At 41.9% G+C, this 13,840-nt stretch overlaps 1 protein-coding gene across 2 annotated transcripts in view; it reads left to right on the forward strand.

The window, feature by feature from the left end:
- The first annotated feature begins 1,106 nt into the window (after window positions 1-1,106).
- CACNB2 (calcium voltage-gated channel auxiliary subunit beta 2) overlaps window positions 1,107-13,840 on the forward strand; it is a 345,405-nt gene continuing 332,671 nt past the window's right edge. The window contains exon 1 of one of the 2 annotated variants that reach the window (XM_069729519.1): window positions 1,107-1,407. In XM_069729519.1, the coding sequence (XP_069585620.1) occupies window positions 1,327-1,407 (81 nt within the window). In that variant the 5' untranslated portion in view covers window positions 1,107-1,326. The remainder of the gene's footprint in view (window positions 1,408-13,840) is intronic. The other variant, XM_069729517.1, reaches the window with a different exon arrangement.

The following is a 13,840-nucleotide window of genomic DNA, read 5'->3' on the forward strand; positions in this document are numbered from 1 at the left end:
CATGGATACGTTGTTGTGGAGGTAGTCGTGGATACATTGTTGCAGTGTGGGTTATGGATACATTGTTGCAGAGTGGGTCATGGATACGTTGTTGCAGAGTGGGTTATGGATACATTGTTGCAGTGTGGCTCATGGGCACATTGATGAAGAGTGGGTCATGGATACATTTTTACAGAGTGGGTAATGGATACATTGATGCAGAGTGGGTCAGGACACATTGTTGCAGCGTGGGTCATGGATACGTTGTTGCAGAGTGGGTCATGGATACATTGTTGCAGGGTGGGTCATCGATATATATTGTTGCAGTGTGGGTCATGGATACATTAATGCAGAGTGGGTCATGGATACATTGTTGCGAGTGGGTCATGAATACATTGTTGCAGTGTGGGCCATGGATACGTTGTTGCAGAGTTGGTCATGGATACATTGTTGCAGCGTGGGTCATGGATATGTTGTTGCAGAGTGGGTCATGGATACATTGTTGCAGCGTGGGTCATGGATATGTTGTTGCAGAGTGGGTCATGGATACATTGTTGTAGGGGGGTCATGGATATATTGTTGCAGTGTGTGTCATGGATACATTGTTGCAGGGTGGGTCATGGATACATTGTTGCAGTGAGGGTCATGGGTACGTTGTTGCAGAGTGGGTCATGGATACAGTGTTGCAGTGTGGGTCATGGATATATTGTTGCAGTGTGTGTCATGGATACATTGTTGCAGGGTGGGTCATGGATACATTGTTGCAGGGTGGGTCATGGATACATTGTTGCAGGGTGGGTCATGGATACATTGTTGCAGGGTGGGTCATGGATACATTGTTGCAGGGTGGGTCGTGGATACATTGTTGCAGTGTGGGTCATTTATACCTTGTTGCAGAATGGGTCATGGATACATTGTTGCAGAGTGGTGAGCCAGGATAGTGGGGGCAGAATGCAGAGCTATAGGCTAGGGATAGAGTTTGGATGAGGGCATGGGGGGTCCCCATCTTGGAGCATGTCTCAGCTGAGTGCTGTGTATAAGGCTCAGGCAGGGGAAGCACTCCTCCTCCTCCTCTTCTATGTCTCCAGCCTGCCTGGGAGGTGGCTCAGCTCTGAGATTTTCTTGCTACACATACAAGTCACAGAGAGTGAAGTGCATCTGGAGAGAGAAGCAGCAGCAGCCATCCTGGGACCGATCCTGCCTCTACCATGATACCATATCAGGCAATAGAACAAGACCAGCCTGCTTGGATGTAGAAGAAGCTTGTGTCTGCTGCAGAATTCAACCTCTATTTTTTTTTATTTTTTGTTTTTACTGTTTACTTTATTTTTCTTCCTTTTTTTCCCAATGGTCCAAAACAACATGTCCAAGACCCCCTCAGCCTCACAGGAGATCCACTTGGATGTACTGGAGAACCCCACCATACAGGTATAAGTGCCCTTTATTTCTTTATTTACGTATTGTGGTGATGTTTACTAAATATGACGTTCTGCTGTTTTGTCCTTTTCTTCATGTGATGTTTGCATTGCTTTTGCTTTATTTGATTCATCGCGATCAACCCTAAATCTCAGAAAGGTTGTCCAGGGACTTGTAATCTGGCAACTATTGGAAAGTTTCATAAGTTTTAGATTTGGCTTTAGTGTATTGTTTATTTTTTTTTTCTATCGTTTTTATATAAAGTTGGAACTTGTAGTGTGATAGCCACCTGTTGTCTAAGCCTGTGTACAGAGAGGGGTATATTGGTCATATGTTTCCTAAAGTGGCCAGATCCATTATAGTGGAATATCAGAGGCTTTTTCTTTAGTGGTTACATTGCGGAGGCCGGTGATTGTTCAAATACATTTATCATATATGGCTCTATTCAGAGACTAAACAATTCTACGATCAGGTTTGTCTAAATATAGTTTTAGCCAAGCAGGAAAAATATCAGTTATAGTCGTAAAAAATGGAAAAGGAAAAATAACTTAATATGTTTTCTAGGCACATATACAACTGTAGCTTTATCCATCATAGAACTTTCTATTTTCTTTTGTTTATTGTATTTTTATTCTAGAATGGGAACATTGTTACGTGTTAATTAACTGATATCAATAAATGGATCCTATTCTTCATCCTTGGACTCAAATGTATCAGTCTTCATCAGTTATTTCATAATCCATTTAGTTTTTTTGGATTCGGCATCAACAGGTGACACTTTATGTAAAGCTGTAGTCACATCTGTGTTGGATTCCCATTGCAGATTTCAAGACAGTTGATGGAAAAAAAAATTAGCACAGTAAACAAAACTATTTTTTGGACAAACTCCGTTGTAGGTCAGTAGGATCAGTTGAGTGCCGCCGGTGTCCGTCATGTGACGGTCCATTCTCGGCTTTAATTTTGTTTTTCTGATCCAAAGGAATCGTTCAGACGAGCGTATTTTATGTTCGCGTGCTGTCCACAGGCAACAAGTGGATCAATGCAAGTCAAGGGGATAGTTCACGTGACCGGATCAATGGACCAAGTGTAAAAAAAAATAAAATCACAGGATGCTCTGACCTGATTCGATTTTTGGATCAGACTCTGCCATTAAATGCCATGAATGCATAAAAAATAGATGCCATATGGACACCATCCAGTTTTTATATTTCCATTGCAAATATTAACATTGAAAACCGTATTTGGCCTTTTATTACTTTTTAAATTGTTGGTGTATAAAGGGGATGTCATACAGACGTAAGAAACAGATATATGGATGACATATGGAGCACCTTACAGATGGAAAAGTCTCTTTTTTTCTTAATGAAATGTACGCTCATCTGAACCCGACCTTACACGAAGGAGGAGAGCAGAGTTTATAAGTCATACTTAATTACGGACCAAAATTATCCATACAAGTCTAAGGATCCATTATAATCACAGACAGCACACGGATGGTGTCAGCGTGCAATCCGTGTGCTGTTTTTTTTTGCCAACGTGAAAAATTTTGGGCGTCTGAATGAAGCCTTAATTATTGTCAGATCGTATAATGCTATGCTGCGCCCCATGGTCCTGGTCGTCGCAGTGGTGTTGCTTTCCTCTTGGGGAGAGTGATGCTATGTTTGGAGGCAAAGAAAGATAACTGCATCCAGGTATCACAAACATGCAACACATTTCACACTCCAGGTCACCAGGGGAAGCTTCTGCTCCTATTTATTAGGTCTCTCCCCATATATATATATATATATCTATATATATATATATATATATATATATATAGATATATATATATACTGTATATATATATAACTGGCAGTCTGTAGGGAAAGTTAGAACGTTCCAGACAGTAGTCTGAGGTGGAAAGAGGGTCCAAAGGAGCTGTGTATGCCCTCAGAGCTGCAGCTCCCAGAAAGAGACATTCAGAAGGCAGAATTGTATTGCAGTGAGCATGCAAGGAAAGCAAAGCAAAGGATAGGATACCAGAGGGGGACCAGCCCTGCACAGGCTGCCTCCTTCTGAGGCGCAGAATCCCAGTAGCCGGAACACCGAGGGAGTAAGGACCTTTATGCTTTGCTCCAGAGACCTGCAGGACAGCTAATTGCAAGTTACCTGTCCGCACTTACACCCAGGAGGCACGATGACACCTACAGAGCCAGGTTATCTAAGAGACCCTATAAACTCACCATCCACCATCTACACACCGGGAAGCCCTGGGGAGATACTTCACCTGTGGGAACGTATACCATCTAGCTGCCATAACATCACCCCAGAGGACCCCTTAAAGCAGCGTCGGTCACCCTGACCGAATACCACAGGTGGCATCACGAACACAAACTTTATCCCTTTAAAGACCTTTCCATTTTACACTGTTGTCCCAGGGCCACGGACCGGGTCAGCCATCGTGGCATCCCCCTGTGAACCGCAGGACCCGGTACCGAGTACCCCACGGCCCCATGGGGGAGCTCCACTATAAAGCGGAATTTGGGCATTGGATCTGAGTCCTGAAGGCATCTGCTCCCTTTACAAAGTCATCTCTGCTGTCTGAAGGCTAAGATTCAGTCGAATCTATACCGTACTGGACTTTTTTGGTGCTAGTTTAATCCATACATTTTGGATCAGTTGGGTTCAAAACTGGATTGCTCCTTATGTGCCACCGTGCCTCCCATGCATGGTTTCTTAGAGATGTCAGGATGTTTTTTTGATTATTGAGCCAATGGAATACTGAGTAGACCTCTGTGGCTCCTATTAATCCTACGTTTCTGTAACTTCCTGTTGACATCTCCTAATATGGTGGAAAGAGTCCTTTAAGAGGTCTGTCCTGGAAATGTGGTTCTTGAGGGTTTATCTCAGTGATTGCTGCTACGATTTGGGATAAATTACAGTGGTAGTGTCCATTGACAGTGTACAAAGACCTATTGAATACATAGAGAACATTTAACAACTCTATCTTGTTCAGTGCTTTGGTATTGATCTTTAATATTTCTGGGGAATCTTCCTAGAGGGAAATTGTCACCAGATTTCCTAATATAATGTTTGGTGAGCACCTTTAAGTCCTCTTTTACAGCATTCTGGTATGCTGTATGTCCCCAAACCATATGCAAGGCATAGACCCTTTATTATACTCACAGACGGCGTAGTCCGGTCTGATTGGTGTCTCCGGTCTTGATCTGGTACGTTCTCTCATCCTACGATCACTGTCCTCCTTCCCTTCTTCATACAGATAATGGGTCCTATGTCATCCACCCAATGTTCCCCATTTGTGCCCCTGCTCAGGTGCACTTCTCTCATGGCAAAGCAAAGTTCTGTAATGTTCATATGCCAGGAAAGGCCAAAAAGCATCGATTACCCTACGGTAAAGGCGCAATTCAGCACTTTGCTCTGCCCTCGGCAAGGCTGAGAGAAATACACCTGTGCTGAGAGCAATTGGGGAACACTGTGTGAAGCATGGAAGGAGGACAGTGATCAAAGGAAGACATGGTCCATCATTTTCTTCCCCAACATCATCTATCAGTCTAGAGTTGGGAAGCCCCATACCTAGTAAATGCTGAACCTCTCCGGCCAAAAGCTCTTAGATTTCTGAGACTCTATGAACATGCTATTCCTCATCTTTTCCGGTTCCTTCATATGAATTTCCTTACTGACTTTAAGGATCATTTTAATCCCGTATTTTTAGAATTAGGATTATTGTGTATCAGTTGGATTTTAGGCCCATGAAATTCAGCCAGAAAGTTTTTGGTACTTTTTTATTTGTCAATCATAGATAACAAATAACAATTTTATGTCTCCAAGAAGCTATTTTCTATAGGATTTGCGAACCTTTAAATACATGACTACAACATGTTATAGCTATTATTGAGGTGGGGGGAGTCTGTGACGAAATTGGAAGAAATTGGTTGCATTCTTTCCAATTCAGTGAAATCTGCCCGAGGGAAACCAAAATGTGAAATCCAATCTACAGTCAATCTAGGACTATTAGCTTTGCTTAGCAATAAGCCAAACCATTTTTAATGTGATCGGGGCTCAGATGTGACTGCATCCTCTCCACCCCCTATGGCTACAGCGTTGCCCTTGATGAACACTGCGACCTGTTCCACACCATAAGATACTTTTAGGTAAGTAGAAATGACTTTGCTAGAACAGATCTACCAGCAGATAGAGTGGAAGATATTTGCTCATAAGTTGGCACAGCCGGAGTGAATCCGTTCTAAGATGTAGGCAGCCAAAGTACTAGGAAACATGCTGGTGACACTGAACTTTTTAGAACATTTTCCTTCAACATTTGAGACAACTGTGATACCAGGATACATATATCATCATTGTCAGTCATCTGACAGTTCAAAATATAACATTGGTTGGTGTCCATGGGCTGAGATCACTAAAATATGTGCAAGATTTACCTATCACTTATCTCCATCATCCATGCTTCCATTGGAAGAGATTGAATGCCGACCACATGGAGATGTGTATGTAGACAACCCTTAGTAAAGCCATCCCTACACATTAGACTAATGTCCGCTGAATCATTTGGCTCGTCCAACAGTGTAATTTGTATGTGGTCCATGCACAGATGACGTCAGGGGAGATAAGTATCCGGCATGTCCAATTTCGAACTGACGATCCTTTTTTTTTTTTTAATCTCGAAGAGATAATCCACAGAGATGTCTGACAGTGGCTCTCTCGTAGCGCCGATCGCTGCTGCTAACCCTTAAATGTAATGACTTTTAAGGAGTGTGATTGCATTTTTGCTCTGTTTCTCCATTTGGTCGCAGCACCGCTGCACCATGTGATTGGCTGCAGCGGTAATCTGCTAGTAGAGTGCATCATCGGAGAAACATCCGAGCGTCCGGCACTAAGTTCATGGGAATGGTGGAAGATGAGTATGCCAACGTTAATTATTTGTAATCAATCCCCGCAAAAATTTTCAACGCACACTTTTGATCTCGGGGTAGTCATCAACATATTTTAAGGCTGTATTCACACTTCAGTAAGAGACTGGGTTTGGGTTCTCTGTCAGCAATCCTGCAAGACTTGATGGGAAAAACAGTGTTGCCAAAATGTATAAGCCACAGGGGTTGCCAAAAATTATAGACAGTCCTGAAAAATATGGCATGTTAGTTCTAGAGTCCTTTTAAAGGGTTGACCAGTTTTGGGATTCAAGTCTGCCGTCACTCTGTGTGCTGGAGTCGGGAGCGGCGCATGATCGCAAGTATGTGATTTGTATACACGCGGTCACCTGCTAACTAGACTGTATGGCCTCATTCAATACAAGTGAATTAAGCAAGGCCGAACAAGTCTAGTGAGCTTGTGACCGGAAATTTACAAATCACATAACCGCTCGCAGGAGAATCCTGACAACCTTTAATATATGTGCGGCACAAAAACTGGACAAGATAAATACAGAACTGACTTTTCTCTAACATTTGTAATACCCGGAGCTAACGTGTGTGACCTAGTAAATATTGTTGCCCTTTTTTGCTGTGTGAATTCGAGAACTGAGCTACTTTGTACCCATCAGACAAGGATCAGATACCATCCATGCCTGATAATGGGATCATCTCGGTGACATCTCCTTGCATGGAGTTGGAGGCATTTTGGAGACACGGATAAAGAAAACTAATATATCCAGGGAGCAGTGAATTGTTCAGACGCTCTACTGATGCGTGCACGCAAGTTACAGTATGTTCTATGAGAATTCTATTAAATTATTTGTCTTCAGTGCCAGCACAAATTGAATTGTCGGCATGGCAACTATCACATGATATTTTATCTGTAGGCTGCGGAACAGGTTAAGTAAACACCATGATGTATGGAGTAATGTATGTGCAGAAAAGGACCGGCCTACACTTGTCTACACGATATCGGATATATAAAATATATATTATTATCTGTCTATGCATTCTTTTTGATAATTTTCCCTTTATCTCATTTACCGTATATTGTGGATTATAAGATGTACCAGATTATAAGATGCACCCCAAATTTTGAGGAGAAAAATAGCGCTGAGATCTCATCTCTCAAGATCTTGATGTCGAGATCTCCGTCCGCACATGTGCTGCCCCTGGCAGCCATTTTCCCGAAGTCCACCGCATAGTAAACCATGTAAGTGCGGAGGCTCTGGGCTTTCAGAAAAACAGGAGAAGGCTATAAGAAGATAGCAAAGTGTTTTCAAGTTACACTTTCCTCAGTTCGAACTGGAATTTAAAAAAATGGCAGTTAACTGGAAGAGTGGAGGTTAATATAAGGTCTGGAAGACAAAGCACAATTTCAGCAAGAACTGTTCGTAGGATTGCTAGAGAGGCAAATCAGAAACCTTCAAAAAGATTTAGCAAACTCTGGAGTTCTGGCATATTATTCTACTGTTTAGAAACACCTGCACAAATATTGCCTTCATGGAAGAGTCATCAGAAGAAAACCTCTACTGTGTCCTCACCATAAAATTCAGCGTCAAATTTTACAAAAAGACATCTAAACAAGCCTGAATCGTTTTGGAAACAAGTACTGTGGATAAATGATATTAAATTAAAACTCTTAGGCAACAATGATCAAATGTGTGTGTGGAGAAAAAAGGGCATGGAATTTCAGGAAAAGAGCATCTCGCCAATGATTAAGCATGAGGGTGGGTTAATCATGCTTTGGGGTTGTGCTGCTGAAGTTGGAAAGAGGATGGTTCTACAAATGGATAATGATCCTAAACACACGTCCAAATTCACAATAGACTACCTCAAAAGGTGCAATCTGAAGGTTTTACAATGGCCCTCACAGTCCCCTGATCTGAACATCATTGAAAATCTGTGGCTAGACCTCAAAATGGCAGTGCATGCAAAACGACCTAGAAATCTCACAAAACTGGGAGAAATTTCCAAGGAAGAATAGATGAAAGTCCCTCAAACAATAATTGAAAGACTCTTGGCTGGCTACAAAAAGCATTTACAAGCTGTGATACTTTCAAAAAGGGTGTTACTAGTTACTAACTACATCTACCTATATAATTGTCTAAGGTCCACATCCGTCTGTCTGTTTGTCTGTTTTCCACTTCCGTCTGTTTGTCTGTAACGGAAATCCCACGTCGCTGATTGGTCGCGGCCGGCTGGGCACGACCAATTAGCAAAAGGCACAGTCCGGCCGCGAATTGGCCCCTCCCTACTCCCCTCCAGTCAGTGCCCCCTCCATACTCCACTCCACTAAGTGCCCCCTCCATACTCCCGTCCAGTCAGCGCCCACATAGCGTTTCAGAAGTCTGTTAAACGGACTGCGTTACACCGCAGCATAACGCGGTGTAACGCAGTCCGTTAACGGTGCCATTAACCCTGTGTGACCAACGTTTTACTATTGATCCTGCCTATGCAGCATCAATAGTAAAAACATATAATGTTAAAAATTAATAAAGAACAAAAAATCATCATATTCTCACCTACCGTCATCTGCGCCAGCCTTTCCTGCTCCTCGTGACGCTACGGTCCCAAGAATGCATTGCGGCAATGACCCGTGATGACGTAGCAGTCTTGCGAGACCGCTATATCATCACGTGTTATTGCCGCAAAGCATTACTGGGAACGGAGCACTGCGACGCGCATCACTAAAGGCCTGGGCTGGATCCGAGGGCCGCCGGAAGGTGAGTATATAACTAATTTTTATTTTAATTATTTTTTTTAACAGGGATATGGTGCCCACATTGCTATATACTGCGTGGCCTGTGTTATATACTGCGTGGGCTGTGTTATATACTGCGTGGGCTCTGTTATATACTGCATGGGCTGAGTTATATGCTACCTTGCTGTGCTATATACTATGTGGGCTGTGCTATATCCTACGTGGCTGTGCAATATACTACGTGTCTGTGGTATATACTATATGGCTGTGTTATATACTACGTGGGCTGTGTGTTGTGAATTCTGCTCTTGGGTTCCCTCCAGTGGCTGTAGGTGGGAATGCAGTTGTCTCTGAGTCGCAGTCCTGGCCAGGTGTATCTGCTGATTGCAGTTCTGACTGGGATATTTAGGTGTGCAGGATTCATTAGTCCTTGCCAGTTGTCAATGTTTCTTGTGAAGTGTTGGATCACTTTCTGGCTTCTCCTGCTTAGCTGCCAATTCAGCAAAGATAAGTGTCTGGTTTTTGTTTCTGTGGCACACATGCAGTGTGCTTATATTCTGTGCTATTCATTTGTTTTCTCTTGTCCAGCTTAGACTGTGTCAGTGTTTTCTCAGTCTTGTTGGATTCTCTGGAGTTGCAGATATACGCTCCACATCTTTAGTTAGATGGTGGAGTTTTTGTATTTTCTGCTGTGGATATTTTTGGAAGGATTTTTAATACTGACCACTTAGTATCCTGTCCTATCCTTTCCTATTTAGCTAGTGTGTGCCTCATTTGCTAAATCCTGTTTCCTGCCTGCGTGTGTCTTTTCCTCTACTACTCACAGTCATTATTTGTGGGGGGCTGCCTATCCTTTGGGGTTCTGCTCTGAGGCAAGGTAGAAATTCCTATTTCCATCTATAGGGGTATTTAGTCCTCCGGCTGCATTGAGGTGTCTAGGACTTGTTAGGCACACCCCACAGCTACTTCTAGTTGCGGTGTTAAGATCAGGGTTTGCGGTCAGTATAGTTACTACCTACTCCAGAGAAAGTTATTCATGCTGCTCCAAGGTCACCTGATTATAACAGCTGTGTTATATACTACGTGGGCTGTGTTATATAGTGCATGGGATGTGCTATATACTACGTGGGCTGTGCTATATACTACGTGGGCTGTGTTATATACTGCGTGGCCTGTGCTATATACTAAGTGGCTCTGCAATATACTGCGTAGCTGTGCAATATACTACGTGAGCTGTGCTATATACTACGTGGTGTGTGGTATATATTACGTGGGCTGTGTTATATACTGCGTGGGCTGTGTTATATACTACGTGGTCTGTGCTATATACTACATGGGCTGTGCTATATAATATGTGGGTTGTGCTATATACTACGTGGCTGTGCTATATACTACGTAGCTGTGCTATATACTACATGGCCGGCCGCAAAGAATCAACGAATTGCCACGGGATTTGAACCACACTTGGCTAATTGGTTGTGCCCGGCCGGCTGAATCCTGTGTATTCATTACATTATTCTAAAATCTTCATAAATAAGCTACATACATATTCTAGAATACCAGATGCGTTAGAATCAGGCCACCATCTAGTATATATATATATATATATATATATATATATATATTATTTCTTTTTCCCTAAATTACAAAGGACATGTGTCATCTTTTTAGAGATCATTTCATAAACAGCTTGCTTGACTGTTTACAATAACAGTAATTTTGACAGGGGTGCCCAAACTTTTTCATGCCACTGTATCTATCTATGTATGTATCTCATATCTATCTTCACAGTGCTGTAGTTTACAGAGATTGCCGGGATAGGTGACGTCTCCAATCATGGGGCCAAATGGTTACAACAGAGGACAGCAACACTATATGTTGGCAATGCAGAGACATATCTGGATAAATGCATAGTAATGCAGTCGCGCTACTCTCATCTATCTCACTATAAATACTTTCGGACCTGTCACATAGAAACCTAGGGAATGCATGTGCAGCGCGTAACAACAAGTGAGCTATAATTTATGATAGTTTGTGCTGTAATATCTTGAATCTAAGAAACGTAATTGAGAAAAAGGTGATAATGCATTTAATAGGGTCACATCCATCAGATATTTCAGACAAATTAGTCCTGTAGAAGCCTGAGGCTATGTGCCCACGTTCAGGATTGTTTGTAGAATTTTCAACAGGGCAGACAAAGTACGCCTGCACCGGAGCGGCAGGAAGACAAGAAGAGGACGTCTTCATATGAAGTGTTGTGAGTTCTGTTTTTGGGCTCCCTCTGGTGGTTACTGATGGTACTGGGTGATTTGTGTTCTGCTGTCTCTGGTGTCCACCTGTTCTATTAGGATTTGGGAGTTTCCTATTTAACCGGGCTTTCTTGTCATTTCCCCGCCGGCTATCAAGGTTATCAGAGTGTTTTGTTACCTCAGCTTCTGGCTTCAGTAATCTTCAGGACAAGCTAAGTTTTTGATTTTCTTGTTCCACGTTTTGATTTATTTTTGTCTTGTCCAGCTTGCATATAATTGTTTCTTTGCTGCTGGTTGCTCTAGCGGGCTGTAATTGCTCCTCATGTTCCATGAGTTGGAACATGAGTTCAAGTAATTACAGGATGGTTTTTTGAAGGGTTTTTTGCTGACCGCGCAGTTTACTTTTGTATCCTCTGCTATCTAGTTTTAGCGGGCCTCATTTTGCTGAATCTGATTTCATACTGTGTATGTGCCTTCCTCTCATTTCACCATCATTATATGTGGGGGGCTGCTATTTCTGTGGGGTATTTCTCTGGAGGCAAGAGAGGTCTGTGTTTCTTCTAATAGGGGAAGTTAGATCTTCGGCTGGTGCGAGACATCTAGGATCAACGTAGGCACGTTCCCCGGCTATTGTTATTTGTGTGTTCAGGTTTAGGGTCGCGGTCAGCTCAGGTTCCATCACCCTAGAGCTCGTTGGTGCTTGTCCTTTTGTGATTCCCTGCCATTGGAATCATGACAATGAAGATAGTGTTGCAGAGTGTGTCTTCTTGCAGTCACCGCTGTACTTAGGAAAGCTTCAATCAGCAAGATATCTTTAGTAAACAGTATTTACTTCATACTGGATAAACATGAGATACAATTCAGTGTCACACAGTCCATGCACTGAAGACAACACATTCATGAAGAAAAGCAAAACCGAAAGTAAGAAAACAACCAACCACTGAGAGCTTCCCTCCCCACATTACAGCAAGTATATAACTTTACACACTATCGCCATCTGCTGTCTGGTTAGTATAAAGTCCTCCTTTTACTTATAATAAGTCCCAATCTGTTGCTTATGCCAACACCCTTTCTCAACAGTAAGGACTTATTCAATCAAACCCAACTTTTTTATTAGTCTCTGATGTTTATCAGCATTCAACGCCTTCGTGAAAATGTCTGCTGTCATTTCTTCAGTAGGACAGTACTCTAACTTCAAGACTCCTTGTTCCTGATGATCTCTCAAGAAATGATATTTCACATCAGTATGCTTGGTTCTTGGATTGACTCTTTCCATCTGAGCAAGAACAAGACATCCTTGATTGTCCTCTTTTAGTTTTGTTGGTGCCAACTGTGGTTGTCCTAATTCTGTCAACAATTGTCTTAACCACAGTACTTCTTGACTCGCGTGTGCTGCGGCAACATATTCTGCTTCTGTTGAAGATAGTGTGCTTGACAACTGGAGCAAATGTCTCATCATAGTCTTCTCCAACAGGCAGTTTAGATATTTCTTCCCAAGAAGTAGGCTCATAGATTTTTCTTGTGCTTGTCTTGTATGAGAGACGTTTTGGTGGTTTTCCTTTGTTCTCTCTCATTGAATGTCTTGGTTCTGTGTCTGTTTGTAGTTGTGATTCTTCACTTTCAGTATTTTGTTCTTCATTAACTTCTACTTCTTTCTCATCAGATATTTCTTCAGTTGTGTCATTATTGGTTTTCTCATTTTTAGTTTCAACTGAAATCATAATGTCTTCATTCAAATCTTCAATGAATGTTACACTGTTACTCACCGTAACTCTGTCTGTTTTGGGATCTAGGATTCTGTATCCTTTGCAATTTTCACTATATCCAACAAATATTCCTTCCATGGATCTGTTTTGAAGTTTGGAACGTTTTTCTGTTGGAATGAATATGAAAACTTTACATCCAAAAACTTTTAAATGATTGACACTTGGTTTCATACCTTGCCACAGTTCATATGGAGTTTTCGTCAGTTTTCTGCAAAAAAGTCTGTTCTGTAGATAAGTAGCTGTCATTGCTGCCTCACCCCAATATTTCTCTGGTAACTTGGAATCCGTCAGCATACATCTTATCATCTCTGTTAGAGTTCTGTTTTTCCTTTCTGCTACTCCATTTTGTTCAGGTGTGTATGGAACCGTTTTCTGGTGTTCTATTCCATTTTGTCTTAAGTAGTCTTCTATTCTGTGACTTGTAAATTCACCTCCATTATCACTTCTGATGACAATTGGCTTCCTTTGAAATTTGTTACTTGATCTTGTTACATAGTCTACAAGTTTAGCAAAAACTTCACTTTTGTTTTTAATTAAGTATGTGACTGTGTATCTTGAGTAATCGTCTATAAAAGTCAACATGTATCTATTGCCTCCTGATGTAGTCACTTTCATGGGTCCACATACGTCAGTATGCACCAAATCAAGTGGTCTTTCGCTTTTCATCTCACTTTCTTTTGGAATAGATATCCTTGTGGCTTTGGATTTTATACAACAATCACATCTTATGGTAATTGAGCAATCTAACATAGTAACATAGTTAGTAAGGCCGAAAAAAGACATTTGTCCATCCAGTTCAGC

Source organism: Ranitomeya imitator, chromosome 6 (genome assembly GCF_032444005.1).
Source record: "Ranitomeya imitator isolate aRanImi1 chromosome 6, aRanImi1.pri, whole genome shotgun sequence".
NCBI lineage: Eukaryota > Metazoa > Chordata > Amphibia > Anura > Dendrobatidae > Ranitomeya > Ranitomeya imitator.